The 23998-nt window shown below is 34.9% G+C and overlaps 1 protein-coding gene across 15 annotated transcripts in view; it reads right to left on the minus strand.

The window, feature by feature from the left end:
- Positions 1–23998, minus strand: part of PCDH7 (protocadherin 7) — a 399930-nt gene that overhangs the window by 132715 nt on the left and 243217 nt on the right. For 2 of the 15 annotated variants that reach the window (XM_070613005.1, XM_070613003.1), the window contains one exon: positions 21486–21512. The exons of the other annotated variants lie outside the window; for them this stretch is intronic. In XM_070613005.1, the coding sequence (XP_070469106.1) occupies positions 21486–21512 (27 nt within the window). The remainder of the gene's footprint in view (positions 1–21485; positions 21513–23998) is intronic. 15 annotated transcript variants of the gene reach the window in all.

Below are 23998 nucleotides of genomic sequence, written 5' to 3' on the forward strand. Positions count from 1 at the left end.
GGGCGTAACAAGCAATCGAATTAAAAACTCCATTAGGCCTAGACAAAAGAGGGTTTGTACAAATATGTTATTTATATTTAAACCTTTGATTTCCCTTACATTTCTAAGTCGTAATATATTCCCACAGTAGAAAAGTCGGTTTGAGAAGTCAGGGAAAATGCTTATATGGTGCTCATCCAGGCATGAATTTCAAAACCCTCACAGCTTTATAAATGTGAATGTGGATTGCTTTTGCTCTCAACACATTTTTCTCAATACAATAAGGAGGACAATATTCCAAGTTTGAGGTTTATATCACAAGGCAGTTTTGAATTTTTCAGGCATAAGAAACTGCTGGAGTCTTATGGCTCAGAAGAGAAGACATTTTTCCCCCGCCTTTCCAGTATATAATTCAAAAGTGGCAAAGCTAGTTTTATCTAAGCTCCCCAAAATATTCACCTTTGGCCCTATGTCAATAAAAAGTTTTACTTCCTAAGAATTGCTTTCGGAAGTTTTACCAGAAAATTCATCTTACCTCAGCAGCCAATGAATATCAACTATTCAGCTCCATCTTTACCATCCGCAGCAATATACTTCAGGCAAAACTAAAGATGGGGTTTGTTATAGTATAGAGAAAATCTTTATGGCTGGTTATTAGGGAAGTCAACCCAAAATAAATTTTATGAAAATATCCCAATACACATTTATTGTATACACCAGGGAGAGAGAGGGTGAATACATGTCAACACAGGAAAATACATCTTGATAACAATATTACTCGAAATTTAATGACAAATCTCTAATTCTCAGAATACGTCCACTTTAGTGATTAGAATTTTGCTAATTAGAAGTTGTCAGAAATTGCTACCTCAGTGCTGGTGGTTTCCACTATGACTCCTGGCAGGTCTTGTGCAGTTTTTGTGTTTTCTTTACGCTCACAAAAATATATAATGTGTGTGTGTGTGTACCATTTCAATCTTCATATGAATCAGTTACTTGTTTTCAACAAAAATAAAAATATTTCTCTACTGATTTTGCAAACAGATGCTTCACTATTTCCACCAATTGGAGTGAGGTTTTCCAATTCCAAAAAGTGGAAGTGGGTGGAACAAATGGCTTAAAAGAAATGTTATCCTGTGAATGTGTTATGTTCGACAATTTATTACTTGAGTAAAGCTAATCTTCCATTTTGTTTATTTATTTATTTATATCTGAAGAAGATTAGCCCTGAGCTAACATCTGTTGCCAATCATCCTCTTTTTGCTGAGGAAGACTGGCCCTGAGCTATCATCGGTGCCCATCTTCCTCTACTTTTTATATGTGGGACGCCTACCACAGCATGGCTTGCCAAGCAGTGCCATGTCTGCGCTGGGGATCCAAACGGGCAAACCCTGGGCTGCCCAGGTAGAACATGCGAACTTAACCACTGCGCCACTGGGCCGGCCCTCTGACCTTCTATTTTTAATTTGTAAGACATTAGACACTGTACAATATTTCCATGTTAATATTATCTTACATTTTAATTACACAGAACCAATGTTATAGAAAATTAGATTCATTTTCAATGCCTTTCACTTATACATCAATGATTTTCCAAAATATTTCTTTATTTTGATTATTAGAGAACCCATATTGAACCGTGTCATAAGTGCAAAATGACTTGGTTTATTATTTGATGGAACATAAAGTGTGGCAACACCAGATAATCGTCAAGGGACTTATCTAAAATTACATAACTCTGCAAATTTGAGAATACAGTGGAAAGAAGTTAAGAGCTGAAGTTGAAAATGGAAAAAATAAGAACTACGTTAGCTTAAGGTAAACTTTTTCGTTCAAATTACTTTGTGAAAGGATTTCCCTTAATACAAACTTTACCAAACTGTAGAAAATAAAGGGAAGGATGGTTTTAGAAAATAGGACAAAGAAGTTAAATTGGAGCTTCAAAGGATATTTTATAGCTGTTATTCTTTAAGAGGAAGCCTGTAAATTAACAAGAGACAGGAAGAGAAAGAAACACTAACATTCATTTACAATTTTTACAATACTTTTATTTGCACCATATTGCCCAGGAAATCTAGCTTACAATGTAAGAAAATGCACCCCGAGCATTAATTCATGGATTTATAAAACAAAAGCTTAGATATGATCTGTGAGAATGTGACTTTTAGAAGTAAATTATTGAAGTTCACCAAGTTAAAATCAGTCTATGTTTTATGAAACATAATGTCATTTCCTAAGTTGATCATTTGAATTTATCTGTATTTTTCCCCAAAAGCTAAAATTCAATTTTAGCTAAATTCATGTGGTTTTTTTTTCCCTAGGTAATACACAAAGAAAAAGAAAGACAACTAAAGAGTATATCTCAAAGTCTTCAAATACCTTCCAGTATGAAGAAAATGATTAGCACCTCTTTGGAATTTGACTCCATTTTTTTTTCATAATTCATTTGACTAATGCACGTTTTCTCCTTTCCAGCTGCTGTGCAGTGTCTGCCTTCTGTCTTAATATCTCATCATCTGCCATCTCCCACAGGTAATTTTCTGACTGTTTCTGTTTATTATCAACTTTTCATGGCTTTCCCCCGCTCCCCCACAATTCCCGCCCCATGTCACACCGCAGTGATTAAGGAGTGCGCAAAAGTTGTGAGTAACAGGAAAGTTCCTTTACGATGAGGTTTCAAGGTAAAGCATGTTCGGGCAGCACAAGGAAGAAAGCTGATTCTGTAATTCACTTTTCAATGAAGCTTCAAGGGTAATCACAATGTGGTTGCCTTTGAGTCCTGAGGTCATATACTAAAGCTATTACAAATGATTTAATAAATACATATTTAATTACTGAATCACTTTAAGTGCACTATTTAATTTCCTTACCACAGATGGCATGCAATTACTAGATTTACTCAGGTTTCTCTAATTTCCATTAGCATACATTCTTGCTCTTTTTCTCCCCCTGAAGTTGAAAAACTCTTTAGACATTACCACAGAGTGTCCAAATATTTTTAAAAAGAACCAAAACAACAACAACAAAACACATAAAACTATACCCTCTAGAAATTGCATCAAAACACATGAAAATACTGCATAGGATTTTTAGGAAAAATATGAAAATTAGGGGCTGGCCTCATGGCTGAGTGATTAAGTTTGCATACTCTGCTTCAGTGGCCCAGAGTTCACTGGTTTGGATCCTGGGTGCAGACCTATGTGCTGCTCATCAAGCCATGCTGTGGCAGCACCCCACATATAAGAACTAGAATGACTTACAACTAGGATGTGTAACTATTTCCTGGGGCTTTGGGAAGAAAGGAAGGGAAAGAAGGAGGAAGATGGGCAACAGACATTAGCTCAGGGCCAATCTTCCTCACCAAAAAAAACTCCACAAAAACTAAAACTGGTCTTCTCAAGTTCTTATATTTTATAGTAAAATTTTTATAATGTATTCTTTTATACTGTAATAAAATTTACATGCAGACAATTGACAAGCCTGCCTTTACACCAAATTTTCAAGAGAAAAATGAAGGAAGAGAAAAATTAGGAGAATTCTCCAAAATCACAGTCAGCCATTCGATAGTCTTGACTGATAATCAAATACTGCATGTATCGTATAAGCACTAAGTATCAGGCAGTCTACTTTATGAGCATGAGCTAATTGACTCTCCACAAAACCCACAAAAGTTTACAATTATTATCTCCATTTTACAGATGGGAAATTGAGACGCAGAAGGGTTACGAAGTTTTCCAAGTCACTCAGCTTATAATGTAAGAGGGAGGTTTGGTCTACTTTGACGGCTGTAACCACTGTGTTATACCAGCACCACCTCTAAGCTGGTATTTCAGAGTTCCCTAAGCTAACTTCTGGTAGCTTTCCCCTAGATGATTAGTTGGGCCTATTGATTATATCTACCTTTTAAAAAACATCTACAAACAATACTAGGCTATTAAAATAGCTATGAATAACAGGATATTTTTCTACCAATTCTATAAGGTTCTGTTACTTATGAAGAATCAGCTAGATTCACAATGTACGTGAATGCAACTCAAACTTTTCTTACATCTATTTGGATCTCATCTGAATTAAAAAAAGAAAAATTAAACTAAGCCTAAACAGATACCTCCCTTTGCCCGTAGCTACCAGGAGCCTCAGCTAAGATCTCTTGTTCAATTGCAATGGCTTCCATTAAACATGGTCTTCCACATGATTCCCCTCTCAACATCGATGTTTTGTCTTTCTACAATTGTTAATCATTTTTGGTTTTGTTGTATTTGTCCTTTAAAAATGTGTTAGCCTCAAATCTCTTTTGAAAATGGGCAAAAAATATAATGAATATGTGAAAGGCAAACGTTATTAAACTTTATAGGGGCCTATTATCTTATTGATTTTAATCCCAGGATGTGCAATGTATTCGTTTTGAACCAAGTAATGATATTTAATTTAATGAATAAACCTGTCTAGTCTCTAATAATAATAGCGAAAATTTATTAAGCCCTTTGTTGGTGCCAGACACTGATACCTAAGTATTTTACATATGTTATCTCACTTAATTCTCATGTCAACTATATGAGATAGGTATAATTATCATCCCCATCTTGCAGATGAAGAATGAGACTCAAGATGAACTTGACCAACATCACACTAGTAGTAAGTGATAAAGCTGGGCTGGAACCCAGGAAATTAAATTCCAGCTTGACCTGTTAACCTCAACTCTACACCAACCACTGCCTTCCAGTAGAAATCTCTGCAATGATGAATGTGTGCTATAAAATAGAGGCTAGTGTGACTGAGGAAAAGAATTTTTAATTTTATTTAATTTTAATTACAATCAAATGCTGCTTAAAGACAGATACGAGGATATCTTCTGAGAAACGCTTTGTTAGGCAATTTCGTCATTGTGCAAACATCATAGGGCGTATTTACACAAACTTCAATGGCATAGCCTACTTCACACATATGCTATATGGTACTAATTTTATGGGACCACCATCTTATATGCAATCCGTCATTGATTGAAATGTCTTGATGCAATACATAATTGTAATTTTACAATAATAATCATATGTGGGCTAGCGGTTAACATATTGGACAGTATGACAAAACTGCCTGTTTACTATGTTTTATTTTACAAAAATATATACATAGGGCCAGTTTCTCCTTCTACTTGTAAAACGGTTAAAGTTCTTCATCTGATTCTGAATCAAACAATGTCAACAAAGTGAGGAAAATCTTACATGTCTTTGACATCGTATTATGCTGATAACCTAACATATTCTGCACTGTTGTATTTGTCCTTTAGAAATTTGTTAGACTCAAGTCTCTTTTGAAAATGGACAAAAAATTATATGAATATGTGGAGGTGAAACGTGTTACTATTAAAACGTTATAGGAGCCTACGATCTTATTGATTTTAATCCTAGGATGTACAAGAGAAAGTCCTTGTAAATCATTGCTTCCCTAGTTTGACTTTTGTCAATATGAAACCCATTTCGAACCTGATTTTTCCCTTTCAAAGCTGATCCCTTTTTGAAGAAAGGGCAGGTGATATAATCGTGAAGGAAACTTCCTTATGCAATTACAGGCAGATGGCTATTACTCCTCTGCATAAGTGGCTTTGCCTGTGGCACCTCCATTCATGTGCATTTCCTTCATCCCACATCACTTTCCGTGTTAAACCGTGTGACTGGGGAGAGGCTCATAGCAAATAAATGCAAAGGAGTGTGGCTTCCAGCTTCTCAAACCTTCCCATTATAAATAGCTCAAGCAACACTTAGTTCCCCATTTCAAAAAACTTTAACAGATAAAACAACTAACATCTGTAGCGGAGTTTTACTAAAGTACTTTTACAAGATAAACCATTTGAAATTCAAGTAACGCTGCAAGCTGCAGGCCAAATATGATTAACCACACTCATTTGAAATGGGAAGTTAAACTCAGAAATTTGACTTGCCCAGCTTTCATAGAAATACTATTTCACACAGCGAAATCACCAATGAAGATTTTAGGGATTTTTGTTTAGTTTTTCTGTCTTTTGTTTCACTTTGACTCCTTACACTGTCATCCTGCGTGCTCTGAAGCTAGACTGACTGGTTTTCATTGTTTCAGCTATTTGGCTGCATGACCTACGAAAATTAACTAATCACTCTGAGCTTCTGTTTCTTATCTTTAATATGAGAATAATGTAGTTCCTACTTCGTAAGAGAGTTGAAAATATTGAAGTAATAGAACATACATCAAACATAAATATTGAGTATTATTATTACTTTTATTATTATTATTTCTTTATTTTTGAGAGGAAGAGTCACCCTGAGCTAACATCTGTTGCCAATTTTCCTCTTTTATTTGCTTGAGGAAGATTAGCCCTGAGCTAACATCTGTGCCAGTCTTCCTCTACTTTCTATGAGGGATGCTGCCACAACATGGCTAACAAATAGAGTAGGTCCACGCCTGGGATCGGAACCTGCGAACCCGGGCTACTGAAGCAGAATGTGCAGAGCTTTGACCACTTGGCTGTGGGGCTGGCCCCTGCTTTTATTATTTTTATTAATCAGTCTGACTCCTTATTTTAGTATTGCCTGTACCTCATAGTTTAATACATAAAGCATATTTTGGCTTGCCTTAAGAGTCTTATCACATGCATGTATGGCTTCTTCCTGCGATTTTTTTAGGCCAGAGCCCATATTTATTTATTTGTCTCTCTCTTTCTCTCCGCTGTCTACAAAACTTAGTAGAATGCAGTACATACCATCAATTACATATGGAATGAAATTAAATGTGTCTCTCCAAGGTGCTATTTTTTTTCCAGATGTGAAAGATTTATCCCAGCCACTAGATAACAGGAAATGTAGTCTCAATAGTTGTAAAGTAAATCTCTAAGCTCAAAAAAACAGCTCTTCTCCTTCAATACAGTCGCAGGATTTCTACATTCACCCTTCTAAGGAGAATGGCCTTATTTTTGTCTCCACAACCCAAAATGCTGGTTCCAGATACTGGTGTACAGAAAGAAAATTTATTTCCTTTAGCATCACTTAAAGTGAAGAAACTGGCTTAATATATTTTGGGCAATGAAAAAATGAAGGTTAGAACCAATAGAGGACCCTTGCAATTTCTAAAGAAAAAAAAAATTTTAGCAGTTTTTGTGGTAAAATGTTTACAGTGTGGAAGCTTCTTTCAGGTGTCATTATCCCTCTAAACAGAAAAGTTTCTTGGTGAGTAAGACGCTATTACTTAAGATTCACTTTGTACATTTTCGTTATCTTTATAAGTAAAATCCTTCCGCTGGAAACACTGCAAAGAAGAAAGAATTTAAAAGTAGCACATTTAAGTGAGAGCACGCTTCTGCTGGGGAGGTTGGGGGTGATCAAGAGGCTAAAACACATAACACGTGGTAAGTATTTTAAAAGAAATTTTAAACGAGCATGATTTATTTCTTCTACACCAACTGTGCCTTTTCAAAATGCTGCGTATGAATGAATAATGTGCAAATAGCTATTATTCTTAAAGGGATGCATTTATCTATGGAAGTGTTATGGTTTAAGATAAAGTCATCTACTCAGAGCTAAAGTTTAGTCTAATTAAAATATATGAATTACTTTTCTTCTGACCTCAAGGAGAGAGGCATAGGCTGGCTCAGCACAAGCCGTGCTCTCAGCAGGAGAATTATGATTATAAATGGAACAGAGCTTCAGATATTACAGGAATGCACATGTCAAAATATTTGAGGCTATAACTATAGACAGAATCAATATAACAGATACAAGCATCATTCTCCCCCTTGATTTTTCTATTAAGTCGAGCTGAGAATACCTCAAGGAATAATTATTTCATGACAAAATTGTAGTCAAATTTGCATTAATTAGTAAAGCATACTTTTATTTAAAGAAATAGTCAACTTTAGTGAAATTTTGTTATTGGCTTAAATAGTGTATTTTTTAGTTTTCTTGGATGGTATCTCTATTCCTATTCAAGTCACGCATCAGAAACTAGTTTTGCTAATATTATTGCAAAAATATTGCCCTCTATACTCAAGATCCATCTAAGTAGAGTCAATAACTCCAGCAAGCTTATTTATGCTAATTTACTTTCAAAAACAGGTCTACATTACATACCGGAGCACTTTCAATAGTGCAGTGAAACCGCTGGGCTTTTCACTGGTATTAAATCATGCACGTTGCTTCAAACAGCTATGACGTGCTGGATTTAGAACTGAGTGAACCGTACTGCCTGTGAAACGCACATGGTGCCTGAATGCTTATCATTTTATCCCCTTGAGAGAGTAATTTACCCCCAGAATTAAATTTTGACCCAAATCATACCTGTTTTCTTTGTCTGTATAGGTTAAATAAAGATCTCTCTATTTTTAGGTTAATATTTTTCAAATATGTCCATTTATCAGTATGTTAGTGATTCCTTAGTAGGTGAAAATAAGGGAGGCGAACAGAATTTGTAGGCACAGGGGAGGGATTGTTTGCTACTGTTGTTTAAAATAGCAAAGCAGCTTGTTCCACATATTAAAAGAAGCTATGTTCTATCATATTGGCTCAGCATACTTGATCGTTATTTTCAGGAATTTATAATTAGTTTAAGTAGTACAGGCCAAATGATGCTTTTGTTGTTTTGTTGTTGTATACAATTGGTTAATTGGACTTCAATATTGTACTTGTTAAGAAAATAATTACTGTGTTGATCAAAGAAGTAGAGGTAAATATTTCTGTTCCTAGTCTCAAATATGAATATTTACTGGATTTTTTTCTTCATTAGTGTGACTGTTCTCACAATAAAAATAACCGCAATCGGTACTGTTCCAAACAGCTTCTCCATAATCAGGTTTTGGCTCACTCTTTCTTCACCTCATGATTTAATGACCATGTTAGTAGGCATGCTTTTTAACTTCCTTTTAAAATGTAAACGCACGCTGGTAAAAACGTGTGGCAACTGTGTTTGGTTGAATAAAAGTTTGCGAGTCCCTATATATTTGGGAAAAATAAAATATATATCTATATATAATGTTCATCAAACATACCAGGTATGTAACTACATACATAAAAACCATTACATAATTAATAAAATTTGAATTCTAATTCAGTGGAAGCACTCCCCATATATATGAGTGTAACGGTACACTGAATATATATGAGGGTACATGTATATATAATATGCTCTTGTTAATCTTAATTATGTATGTATAAGCATATTTTAATGTTTTATTATGAAACAAACTATTTTAAACAATTTTAAAATATATTCTGAAGAAAATTTCAGAACTCATATCAACAAATATATGTCTTATTATTTTGTTTTTAGGATCAAAATATATTACCTGGCTTTGCCTAATCTAATATTTCTTTCTTTCTTTTTTTTTTTTTTTGAGGAAGATTAGCCCTGAGCTAACATCTGCTGCCAATCCTCCTCTTTTTGCTGAGGAAGACTGGCCCTGAGCTAACATTCATGCCCATCTTCCTCTACTTTATAGGTGGGCCGCCTGCCAGAGCATGGCTTGGCAAGTGGTGCCATGTCAGTAGCCGGGATCCAAACTGGCGAACCCCGGGCCACCAAAGCACAACATGTGCACTTAATCGCTGTGCCACCAGGCTGGCCGCTAATATTTCTTAATGAGTCAAACTGTGGGATATTTCATGACTTTTTGTTAACTCATAGGCTTTGTTGTAGGTGGTTTAATATCTAGCCAACTTGCCCTTAACTACAATCATTGAAAATAATAGCTTACATTGGATTTAAATAATTATTAGACACACATATTTCTATAACATACTTTTGTCTACACTGCCACCACTCACAGTCTTCACCATCTAATTAATATATTTTCTGAAATTTCACGATCTTTTTAAAAGTGTGTATGTGTGTGTATACACAGATCGAAAAATACATAAACTATACCATCACAGTATAAAGATTAGTCAACACTGAAGACAATAATAATAGCACCTCTGTTTTGTTACCATTTTACTAGAAAAACGAAGAACTACCCTTTTGGAACACACTGTTTTCTTGTTCCATACTCAGTTTTATTAGATTTTATATAGATGGACCTTGTGCTGTTTCTTTTTCTTTTCTTTTTTGTCACATGTTTTGTTTCGGATGAAGAGAAGAAGGGAGGCAATGAGATTAGAAGGATAGGAGGAAAAAAAACTAAGATGGAAGATATTAGAAGAAAGCAATGAATGGTTGTGTCCTGCCACTTAATCTACCTCAGACTTATTTCAGTCTTTTCCTCACAAAAAACAAATAGCGTAGGGGCCGGCCCTGTTGCCGAGTGGTTAAGTTCCTGCGCTCTGCTTTGGCGGGCCAGGGTTTCACAGGTTTGGATCCTGGCACCGCTCATCAGGCCTTGTTGAGGCGGCGTCCCATATAGCACAACCAGAGGCACTCACAACTAGAATATCAAACTATGTACTGGTGGGCTTTGGGGAGAAGAAGAAGAAGAAAAAAGGAAGATTGGCAACAGATGTTAGCTAAGGTGGCAATCTCAAAAAAAACAAAACAAACACAAAAACAAATAGAATAATTAATTCATATAATGTCAGTCAAATTTAAGGCCTTAGAAAATAATTTTCCAGGGTGACAGATATTTTAACTTCCTATGTTGGTGAAATATAAGAACCAAGTGGTTTATTGGGTTTAAGACATAAGATTTTAGGAACATTGTAAGTGAAGGCCAATACATTCACATGTGAACTAGATGTCTCTCTATATTTGAGGGCCTTCATTTAGTGAAAGTGTCTTTGTTCCAAATTGGAACCTCTTTTGAGTCTGAAAAAGACATCCTTCTAGCTTGAATACCTACTGACCTTATTTTCTAAATGTTAAAATTGACAGCAGAAACCTACTGCTGTTTTCTGTAATTCTGTAAAATCTTTGCCCACTTCAGCCTTCTCAGTTGCAAAGCTAGTCCAGATGGGGCCATGAAATTTTTGCAGCAAGTTCTACAGCACATAATTTTGTTCAATAAAGTTATTATGCCACACACAGCTGTATACTGCCATATAAATGAGCACATGTGCAGTAGAATTCTTGTATTATAAGTTTTATAATACTAAAATTGAGATTATACAGTCATACACAATAATTTATTTGAAACAGCAACATGTGCGTTGCTTTAGGGTTACACAAATGATGCCATTCTTTTTACAAGAGAAAACGTTTGTCATTTAATATTCAGTATTAACACAAATGTTTCCCTCAGAATTATAATCTAAATTAGGTGCTTTAAAATACATCAATATATCATTAACTTCTTACTTTAACATATTAGATCTATAGAAGAATCAATTCTCCCTAACAATGGTGAGAGAACCTAATCACTCTCTAAATTTACTTTTAATTAGCATCATCTGCATTAATTGGTGTAGCTGATAGCAAAACATTATAGTGCATTGCTATTTTATATTTGAAATGCAATATATCTTTTGGTCCCATGTCCTTCCAAAAGAACCTTAGCCATTTTTTTCCTGTAATCCCTTAGTAAATATTTTCAAACGTATTGCTCAAGAATTTTCTCTAAGAAACTAACTGCATAAGGCTATATTAGGGATGCATTATTCAAATAAATTTCCAGGTAACTATTTGGTCTTGATTTCCTCTACATGTTTGAAAATATCATGAGAAATGTTTTTCCCTTTCCTCCATCCCCTCCCCAAATTCGCTAAATCTCAGCCAAATTTTTGGATGATGCAAAGGAAATGATGTGTAATCAGCAAACAGCCAAGAAGGAGAGAATTTAAAATTTTTAAGTGCCTCCTATTGCCATGACTGTGCTATATTTTTACACACTATTTTTTCATAATAATTATGAAAGACAATATTTCCATTGTCCTGATGGGAGGAAAAATACCAAAACAAATAAGAACTTAAAGCTCTGAGAAGTTAAGTGATTTTCCAAAGGTAACAGAGCTACTGTTCACAGCTAGGTAGTGATAGAGATGTTCTAGACAATAATCATAGTTCACGTCGTCTGACCCCAAGCCCAAGGTTTTTTCCTCTACACCACACATTCTAATGGTGTTCCAGTCTCTTTCCAGGCTCCTTCTGTGCAAAGAAAAGCTGCAGACAAATTAATAACAGATTCTCTGGTCCAATGAGGACCAAAACTTGGTCTGATAAAGACCAATTCCTGACATTTGACCAGAGAATTATAATTTTGTTTGTAATGCCTGTTTCCTTGCCAATTAAATATTTTCAGAAGTACCCTTTTTGGCCTAACTCTCCCCTCATATATGCTATCTCACTTAATGATACCACTCTCCATCTAGTTGCCTGCAATAGAAATTTTAGCTGTTTCTGATTCTTCCATCTTCCTTACCCCCAAATCCAATCAATTCCTTAATTCTGGGGGTTCAACTCTGGAAATGTATCTCTGAGGCAGGTGTTTTCAAATATTAGTGTGCCTCAGATTTCCAGGAGGACATGTTAAAACATAGGTTGCTAGAGGCGATAAATATGTTGGTACTTGGTTGTGGTGATGGTACCACACGTGTATGTATATGTTCAAACTCAGTAAGTTGCATACATTGAATGTGTGCAATTTTTGCATATCAATTATGCCTCAATTAGGCCAAAAAAATGGATTACTGGACCCCACCTCAAAGGTTTTGATTCAATAGGTTTGGGATGGGTCCCTAGACTATTGGCAATTTTTACAAGTTGCTGGGTGATAATGCTTCCGAGCCAAGGACCACATTTTGAGAAGCACTATTCTAGTGCATCCTTTCACTCCTTGTCCTCGGCTATTGCATCAAGCTCTCACTATATCTTGGCCAGATAATCACAAAAAACATTAATCATCACCTTTCCCATTCCCACCCCTCATCTATCCTGTACAACTCTAATATGAAAATATACAAATCTGATAAAGTTATCCAACTAATTAATATCTCTTGAATTTCTTCAATGGCATGCCACAGCCCAGAGATCACTATTACCACCTTCACCTTATGGTTGTCATCTACCATGCTCATCTGTTTGTCCAGGCTGCTTCCCTTGCATAAAATGCTTGCCTTAATCTCAATCAGACCAACTCCTATTTTATCTTCAAAGTCTATTTCAAAGATCATATTCTTTGTGAAATAGTCCAGACTTCCGCTGACAAACTTTGTAATTCCCTACTGTGATTTCCCATTGTGCTTAGTACCAGGTACTAAGTACTACTGAATTGTTCATTATATTTTATTTAATTATCACTTTTTGTCCTTTTAGAGGTTTATTTTTATTGGCCTAATCCTCCACTAAAAAAGAAATTTTAAACATCTTCAAGTACTTTATGATTATTTCTGTCTTCCATCCCCCAATAAAAATAAGGAGAAAAAAACAAATCATTTATTTGGCCTGCCGACTTTCCTTTATTAAATGTCCTTTAAAAATGTCTTGATTACAAATATATCATTCAGTATATATTATCACCTCCAACACGCTATGGTAATGCAGAGCTGTACTGAGGAAAGAGTTCAACATTATCTGCATGATTTTAGAAAAACAACTTGTGTAGGCATGTGTCTCTGAGACATAAATGTCTAAATAAATAGCTATTTTGGTGTGATTTCAGTCACTGTCTTTAAATATATAGAGACTTTTTCTTGATGAATGCCTCAAGATTTGGCCTGTTCTCACCCTCAGTTTTAAGAATTTCACCTGATGAATGAACATTTGAATTTGCTTTCCTACCATCTACACTTATATTTTCTAAATAATCTAGGCATAGTCTAAACTCTAAAGCTATGAAAACACATCTCCTATATTAAATGCCTTTTAAAATCTAACAAAAGCTTCATCAACCTGGGATTGAAATTATTATGGACTGAATTTAAAGCAAAAATCTTTTCCTTCCATATCACAGCTTATTACTAATATTAATTGTATAATTTTAAAAAATAATCATTTATAAAATGAGAAAAGAATGACATAAATTATAGAATTATAAAACAAATTCATTTGCCTTCCTCAGTCATTAAATTTTATTACATCTATGGATAGCAGGTAAATTTTCCCATAAAAATTACCTACATGGAAATAATGCAAAGCTTTCAGAAATAAAGTTGATTTTAATTGCACTAGTATGAATAAAAAAAGAAAAAGGAAGGAAGAAAACACTCAGCCTGTGTTTAAATCACTATATTTAGAGTTCACTGAATTTATTATTATATCTCTGTGGCAATTAGTAGCCAATTTAGCTTTGTCTAAAGCTAGGATAAATTAACAGTTTTTGAAGTCTAGTTAACTCATTTTTGTTACTAGAAAGAAGAAAACAATTGAAATACTCCAATTCAGAGTATAATCTTAAAAGATGATTTAATTTAAAACCATGGATTACTACCTTGGAAGAAGTCTTTGAGCCATTTTGTGTAAAATGCTACAGACAATTCTGACTCCTAAGCCCTACTCCTCTCATCAATTCTCATATAATTAAGCTTTGTTATCCTCCAATATTAGAAAAAGCAATGGTGAAAACTGTGTCTAATCAATTATACTTTAAAAATAAGACTGAATTTTTCAAGCGTCTGACAAGGTGAAAGATGTTAGCAAAAGTCTCGGCTGCATGTCTACAGTTTCTTGAGAAACTCACTTTTCCACGAACAGTACCATCTCCCCAGGTAATCTCCAAAGGTCCGGGCAGGTGTGCTAAACTAGCAAAGTCTCTTGGAGAGGCGGAAAAGGACTTTTCCTCTTTCCTTTATTTGCCTTTGTTTCAAAGCCTTTTCTTTTTCACGAAGGTTCTACTCACTCTATCCATGCTGAAAAATGTGTTCACCCACTGGGATTCACATCCTTTTCTTTCTGATATGGCTGCTGTGTCAGCTGTTAATCTACCTGAGAAACATAAAAAATAATTGCAAATTCTGAGGGGTTTTGCCCTAATTAGAACCACCAAATTAAAATGAACAACTTTGGGGGCTGGCCTGGTGGCACAGTGGTTAAGTTCACATGCTCCACTTCAGCTGCCTGGGGTTCACCAGTTCGGATCCTGGATGCTACACAGGGCTCATCAGGCTATGCTGTGGCAAAATCCCACATAGAATAACTAGAATGACTTAAAACTAGTATATACAACTATGTACAGGGGCCTTAGGGAGGGAAAACAAAAGGGGAAGATTGGCAACAGATGTTAGCTCAGGGCCAATCTTCCTCACCAAAAAAAAAAAAAAAAAAAGGCATACCTTAAAATGAACAACTTAGTTTGTCCATGTCATCATGTATTGGATTTTGACTCTGACCATTTAGGTGAGATGAAAACTATCTGAAGCTTTTAGGAGACTTAACTGATAAGAAAAATTAGTTCTCAAAGGAAAAAGTCAGAAGATAAACACTGATATTTTTGTGTGAAATGGAGAGGACAAAGATAGATAGAGTTTTTTAATATATATTTAAATATTATATTAAATATAAACGTATAAATACACATCATAGTAAGCAGAATAATGGCCACCCAATGATGTCTATGTCCTAATGCCAGGAATCTCTGAATATCTTAGGTTACATGGCAAGGGGAAGATGAAAGGGGCAGATCACTTGACCTTGAGCTGGGGAGATTATCCTGGATTACCCAGATGGACCCAATGTAATCATAGGGTCCTCAGAAGTGGAAGCAGGAGGCAGAGAGAGAAGTGAAGAGATGGCGTCCTTAGAAGTGTTTGGCTCAATCGTGCTTTGAAGATGCAGGAATGGGGCCACTAGTGAAAACATGTGGGAGGGAGGCCTCCAGAAACCGGAAAAGGCAAGAAAAAGGATTCTGCCCTAGTAAAAGGAATGCATCCTTGCTGATACTATGATGTTAGCCCAGTGAGATCCACTTTGGACTTCTGACCTCCAGAACTGTACGATAATAAATTTGTGTTGTATTAGGGCTCTACATTTGTGGTAAATTTCGCTAAAGCAGCAAGAGGAAATTAACATAAACATACACTTGCCTCATTGTTTATCTGTAAATTACAGAATTTTTCTTTCGTGTTTGAAGATAAACATGGTCTGCATCAATGCTGACCAATAGAAATATAATGCAAATCACACCTACAAGCCATAAACATGATTTAAAATGTCCTTGTAGTCAGATTTTAAAAAATAAAAGGAAACAAGCGATGTTAATTCTAATAATGTGTTTTATTCAACCCAATATATCCAAAATACTATTCTCAATATACAATCAATAAGAAAGTATTAATGTTTTCCATACTTTGTATTTGTACCAAGTCTTCTAAATCTGATGTGTATTACGGTACATCTCAATTTGGACTAGCAACATATCAGTTGCTTAATTGTCACACTTGGCTAGTAGCTGCTGTATTGGACAGCACAAAATCTATATATTGAGATGTTTTAGCTTTCTGAAGCCAATTTTGGTGATGACTTTGAACATATCTGTATGATTTAAAAACTATCATTTTAATCTTTTATCTGTTTTTAATAAAGGATAATGGTTTCTTTCTACATTTTCCAAGTGCATATGCTTTGCCTTCCACCAAAACATTGCACAAATAGTCCAAACACAAATGCAAAAATTTAAATGGTAGCAGGGCCATGGCAACCTATGAATTATTTTCCAATAACTAAGTAGAAATTTATGGTATTTACATATCTTTCATGCATTTAGACGGGCACGTTGGAAAGCTGATCTTTGAGTTTCATACACATTTGTTTTTTATAATCTATCTTTCCCAATTTGAATTTCTGTTTGCCTACTCTATTCTTACTCTTAAAAGCTGGGAATCAAATTTTTACAGTACAAAACAAACTAAAATCAAATGAATTTACTTCTTTCCATCTCCTTCTGAATGTCTGCTTATTCATATCACAGCACAGCTACCACAAAGCTGTCATGGGTCACGGTGTCTGCTCGGAGGCACACAGCTGAAACAGCCAGAGTATTGCAGGTGAAAACATGAGTACTTCAGAGCATCCTTTCCTACAGTGGGCTAAATTCTATAGCTTTCAAATTCTTATAATTTGAGATAATTCATATAAAGGCAAAATGCACAGTTATTCTTAATGAGATTTTAAATGGACATTTTACAAAAAGACTATGAGTAATTATAGATTATGAGAATCAATAATCCTGCTGAGGGTTTTTATTTCAATCTAAGCAGGTAGCAGAACGTTTTTCCCATTACGATTGTTTTTCTAAATAGAGCTGATCCGTTTACTACCATTTTAAATAACCCTACTGATATTGTAAAATATCACCTAGGCCTAGTGTAAGATTTCTCATTGCCCATGTGTACATTTTATCCAAATAGCTACTAACCTAGCATTCTTTTTCCTTTTCTAGTTTCCAGACTTACACATTTTGGGGATGTTGCAAACTGTGAATGTACGCCCACACAGAACAGTCTCTTCTAAACATTTGGTGGGCATTGCAGTTGTGTTTTTTTGTTTCAATTTTATCCCAATCTTCTATTTAATCTACAATGAACTAGATCTTCCAACCTTAGACTGTTTTTTAAGGATCACCACTACTGGGCAAAAACCTTAAATTGAAGGTGTTTTTCAAAACTCTTAAAATATTTTCTTTCCTGTAAAAAAACACAAAAATAAAACTCCTACATGTTTTTTCCCTGAGCTGGCTTTAATTTGCTTTTCTTGTAAGGCCCATAACAAAATGTAAGACTGTATATGTGAGGCCCAGATACGAGCATGCTGTTTTTTGACAATTGTCTAATACTTATGTTAAGAACAGGTTTTGCCTATAATTAACAAAGTATTACACTTTATGAACGACATTATTCATCATCATTATCAGTCTCCATAGTATCTTCCACTTGGATGTTTCTTTCTCTCTATTTCTTAATTCAGTCTAGGTTACAGATGCCACAGATCCCTAGGCACACCATGGCTCACTTTGGAAAGGCAAAATATCATAACCAGATTTCAAAGTAAATGAACACTTTATTTCTTAGATTTACTTAAAAAAAGAATTGCCAAGTACAATTTCCATCCACGTAGGATCTACGTGGATGGAAGAAGCACAGGCTAGCACACATCTCAGCTCTTCCAACTTCGCAGACAGCTGAAGTGCGATGAAGCGAACATCTTAGGAAGTTCGGAGTGGCAGTTTGACGTCTGGGGATTGTTCATCAAAAAAAGAGTGGGACAACTGCCCTCCTCGGGCATTGACATTAGTGATAGTAGTTGGGGGGCAGGGAATGAAGATCTTACTATATGTATTTTAGCGTTAGTCATTTTTTCTTCATCCCCATTGGTAATGTCAGCTCCTTCTCTTTCAGCTGACGTGGTGATTTATAAGATCACAGATAAAGGCCTCTCAGATTACAAGGATCATTCCTTTTGTTTGGCTCTAAGAAAGAAATTGCCCCCATCTTAAAGTCAACAGGTACGTGGCTTGACAATTTTACTATTAAAAGTGAAAACTAGAAGCTCAAGAGGAAGCATCATTGCATTAAATTTATTTCTCCCTCTTGGGACAATCCTTTCAACACTTGAAAATAGTATCATCTCCTCCAAACTGTACAAGATGGTTGTTGTACTAAGACACTCTGTAAGGTCACTCCATATTTTTGTGTGGCCAGTGGAGGAAGAAGTGGTAAAGCTCACTGGCACTGTTTATACTCCGCTGGGTTGGAAATTATCTATAGTTAGCCAACTAAAAAAAAAGTTCCTTTTGAGGACAGGCTGTACTCACATGACCCCTTATGCCACAGTCAGAATAAGACTGGCTGACATTTACTGAACAAACACTGAGAAACACAATACTCCATACTTTATATTAGTAGCTCATTTAAACTTCACCAGGATTCTAGAATGTATGAAGCATTATTATCTCTATTTACTGATGAAGAAATTGAAGACTTGAGAAGCTTAATTATTTGCCCAAGGTCACTCAGCTGGTCACAGAATTAGAACTTGATCCCATGCCTATTTGACTCTAAAGCCATGGCCTTAACCATCACAACAGAGAAGTGTTAAGAACAGCTTCATGGCTAATATCACATAAAATATTTTGATATATAGTTATTGAAATTTCACAAATAAAGAAAAGTTGTGTGTGTATATAAATATATATGACACCTACAGTCGTCTCTTGGTACCTGCACGGGACTGGTTCCAGGAGCCCAGTGGATACCAAAATCCATGATACTTGTCTCTTATACAAAATGGCATATAACCTATGCACATCCTCCTGTATACTTTAAATCATCTGTAGACTTCTTATAACAGCTAATACAATACAAATGCTAAGTAAATAGTTGTTATACTGTATTATTTAGGGACTAAAGACAGGGAAAAACCAGATGAAACCATCATAAGTCTTTCATCCATGGGTGGTTGAATCCACAGATGAGGAAACCTTGGCTAAAACGGGCCGACTGTATATACACATACACATACATGAGTATAATCCCAATTTGCAGGATATATTTTAACTATATTTAATGAGGGAGGAAGTTAAAAACACAGGAGCCGAGAGAAGTCATCTGGAATTAACAAAAGGAACACTGATTCTCCAAAAGAATGATGACCAGTTTTATTCTGTGGGGTCTACTTCAAAGGCTAAATTGAAAATATTTAATCTTTTCCTTTTAAAGTTAAATGAAAACATGAGTATTCAAGTCTGCACTGTCTAATTTGGTAACCACTAGATAAATTTGGCTATTTAAATTTAAATTGATAAAATTTTAAAAATCAGTTCCTCAGTCACATGAGAGCTGGTGTCAATGAAACTAAGGACTAAGTAAGACTTTTATCAAGGATATTTTACTCTAGCTCTCTTCCCCTTGTACAGTCTCTGTCCTCTTTCCCCCTCTCACAACCATGCACTTTGGAAGAAGATAAATTGTTTGTCATTTTCACATTATCTTTAACAGGATCCAGTAGACAAGTTGTCTGCTCAAATAAAAATGAAGGTTGGCAAAATAGGAACTGACATTAAGACTTAAGGGTGAGGAGCGGGGTTCAGTTTTCTTTCAACATCAGCCAATGGCGTATTTTAGGAAACATTTAAAGACACAAAATTTCAGGGGTGATTTGAGTGCTTCCAGATCATACTGGAAGAGGAGGAGTTTTAAAACAGACAGCTTTTTGAAAAGCATGACATCTGAATTGAAAGATACAGTGTGAGGTAAGAAAGAGATGAGGAGATGAACAAAGCAATGAGCATTTAAATTTATAAAACCTCTTTTTTAAAGTGAGGAAAATAGGATACCTTCTTTCCTTACCATACCCAACCCCAATTTTCTTCATTATATATGTAAAGAATTTTAGATAATTATTTTACGCCCATTATGAAAACAAGAGGAAGGGATCATTATACTTAACAATCTCCATAAGTGACTTATACAAGAGTTTGCAGTTTTAAAATGGGAGATTGAGCAAGATAGTAATTTAGATTGTGAACCCATTAAGCAGAAGTGGGCTCACGTTATGCTTTGCCTCATTTTTAGCCCTTGAAAATGGTTTCAATGATGAAGACTAGTATCAGTGGCATCATTATTTTTAATAGCATTAATGATTTTCATAATCACAATAGCATTCATCAACTCTAATAAGGCTGTTGGACAAGTGACTTGCTCAAGTCTATGTAATACCTATTTAGTAAGGTTTTACCCAAAGTAGATTGACTTAAATTCTTTTAAAACATTGTATTGTATACAAAAGAACACATTTGTAAAAAGAAATTTCAACAAAGAAATTTGTGACTATTTCAAAAAAAGCAAATTGGCTTTTTGGAGGCACTGGTTAGAAAGAGTGAGAATCTTTTCTTTTTCTTTCACATATGCAGGTTAAGAATATTTATGGTAAAACCATAGCATTCTGGAAGAGAATTCTCTGCTATTAAAGTTGTTATATTAGAAAAATTTCTAGTGTATATATATATATATATATACACATGTATATAAACATTGCTCCACTTCTTTGAGGCTATTACTGTATTCTTTCTGCCTCCCTAGGTATGCAAATCGTAAATTTCCACAAGTATGGAATAACGCCAAATGCTTGATCTTATTTAATTGACTACATTACATAAAAATTCTATTATAATTATAAAAAGAATCAGCCAAACAGCATTCAATATTTAATCCTTAATGTAATTAATTTTGTTTATGATCTGTCAGATCTGTCAACTCTATTCGTCAACATGCCAACCTAGTTAATCTCTGCATTATATTTGCATATACCTTGTACAATTTTGAGAGCCTTTTCAAAAATCAGCAGCATGTGCACACATTCTAAAACATTTTTCTAGTCACGTCTTGAGGAAAACTTTTGACGATTTGATAAAGTAGTGATTAATCCATATCTCTCAATCTCCTCTTTCTCTCTTTTTACATCGAAAAAAATAACATTTTTAGTCAGATGATGGGTACTATATTGGAAATACGCAAATGGCCCTCATTCGCTCATTAGCTACTCCTCTGTTTACTCCCTTAGCTTGGTCATGGGTATCTAATTCACTGAGTGACCGCCAAAGCATTGCCTGAGGGTAGGCGAGAGCTAAGGTTAGACTTAAAAGAGTGCCGTGCCTCATCCTCTATAAGTACTGCCCATTCTTTCAGTACCTGCAGTTCCCTGGAACGGTGCGGCACCTGTGAAAGGTTAATGAGCATAGAGACTTTCAGGCATAATGCAAATTACAGACAGACACGACACAGACATTTCATTGATAAACAAACAAGCAACATGCACGCTGCAGGCACACTACAGGTGGCAGATATGACTGCAGCTCCACCGGTGGAATATTTGACAGAGAATGTATGTATACTTTACCACCTTGCGGAGATACCATTTTCAATCACTATTTTAAAAAGAGGGAGAAAATTGTTTTTCAACAGTTTTCAGGTAGGTATACTTCTCTTAGCTGGAGTAGTATGACCAGAGATGTATTTGTACGTATACAACCAGATACGTATTTATAATATCCTTTTTGTTACAGGTCATTAGAAATCTCATCAATTTTATCAAATAAATAAATAAGTAAAACCAGTTCATTCTTTCTTTTTTAAAAAGCCTGATTCACTTCCATCCAAAAACTACTGAATTCACAATTCAGGCACCTTCCCTATTACTGTATTAGACAAACATCTTTACTACTAAAAATAATTCATGGTTTAACTCATCTATAATAAATATACTAAATAAATTCAAACTCTCTGAGCTATTAAAAAGTAAAGTGAGGACTTTTTGATGAATTGAAATTTTTAAAAACATCAATCTGTAAGGTTTTCTAAAACTCCTAAATTATTTGCCTTCAAAATTGCATTCATTGCTGTACGAGAATTATCGAGCATCAAGGTTCATGCATTAATACTATAACATTGCAGAGGGCCTGCAGAGAAAGAGTTCTTCCATTCCCAGCTTCGTTTTTTAAACAATCTCTTGCTATTTTTGTAGCACTCAACACTAATACAGAAGTAATCAAATTAGCATTACCGATTCATGTTGCAAACTTCAATTTGTATTGCTACAACATCAAAGTAAAAATATTTGCATATCAAAAGTAAAAGAGGTGGGATTTTAAATTAATTTAGTGTCTTAAACAAAACTAAGTAGGCCTTGATGGTAAATTAAATGATAAATAGTTCACAAATATCAAAATTGAATATATTTATATTTCCTTTCAAAATAATCCCAAGGCCCATGTACTAAATGCTAATGAAATATGAATATTAGAAAACGAATGGGATATGACAGTGCATATGGAAAATGTTGGGTTTCTCATGTTCTGAGAATTTTGTTTAAATTTACTTCAGGCTATAGTGTTTACAACTGTTTATAATTCAGAGTATGTGGTTGATATCTATCTATCCGTCATCTATCTAACATATTACAATATTCCTGAGTCTGATTATTCTCAGTATTTCACCATGTGGGGAAATGTAGTGGCTTTGATACACTTGTGGGCATAAACATGTCTATAATAATGAGGTTTCCAAAAAACACCTCCTTCATTTTGTATCATACGCTATTACTATAAAGTTTCCATCTGCTTATGACAATGGCTAATGTTTTACTCCTTTCTCATGTAGTGATTCATAAGGCCAAACTGGGAGAAACATACAATTTTTATGAATGGGTATTTTTACGCAACCCGTGTCTATGCTTTCCAGAGGATAGCATGTTTTCACAGTTGCCACTTGGGCCTTTAACATAATTTGCATTCCAGCCTTAGGTCAGTCTCATCCTAACAGTGACCTAGTCAATGACTACCATTTGCAATAAAATGCCCTCCCTAGAAATTAAATATCTCCTAATGTACTCAGGGGGCTTTACATTCCTTCCTTCCTAGCACACACTTCTAAATAGCCCTAACAGGAGGAGTGTTTCCTAGGTCATTAGTACATAACCAGGCACTGATATTTTATTTTGTAGTTTCATATTCCAACTAATATTCAAAATAAAACATGTTCGTATGGTACTACCATGCTTCAAGATAGTTCTAAAAAGTAATAGAATTAAATGTATTCAAATGTATTGTATCTTTTAATCTTACATGTGTATCTGGAGAAGAAAGAAAATGCTATTTTATGAGCCATTCTCATGATTTAAAACTATGTCATGTAATTTGAGAAATACTAATGACAAAATGTCCACGAGATACTATAAATAAAGAGATACTATAATATAGCCATATTTTATGGCTACTAAATGGGGTTCATGGAGCTAGGTTGACATTCACACTTGGAAACGTTTGAGGCATGAGGCAGGTGCCCTTACAGAAAAGACATACCAGAAATAGGTAAACAAGATAAAGAAAGAATTTTCATGGGGAAAGTTGGGATCAAATAGGTTTAGTTTATTACCTTCTTCAAACTTCTAACTTTCAAGTGGTTTGTAAGTTAATTAGATGATATTCGGATAAGGTAAACAGGCAAAATGATGAGGATCACACTCACTTATTAAGGAAAAAATTCTTATCCTTGGGTTGAGTTTTGTTTTTGTTGCTGTTTATTTATTTATTTTGTGAGTCGGAAACGAGGAAGCTTTTGGAGTACGGTAGAAGAATAAGGTTGGCTGGCTTTCTCCATGATGAAATCATAAAGGAATGGTCTGAGGAAAGGTCCATCCTTCTAAT

Source organism: Equus przewalskii, chromosome 3, assembly GCF_037783145.1.
Source record: "Equus przewalskii isolate Varuska chromosome 3, EquPr2, whole genome shotgun sequence".
NCBI lineage: Eukaryota > Metazoa > Chordata > Mammalia > Perissodactyla > Equidae > Equus > Equus przewalskii.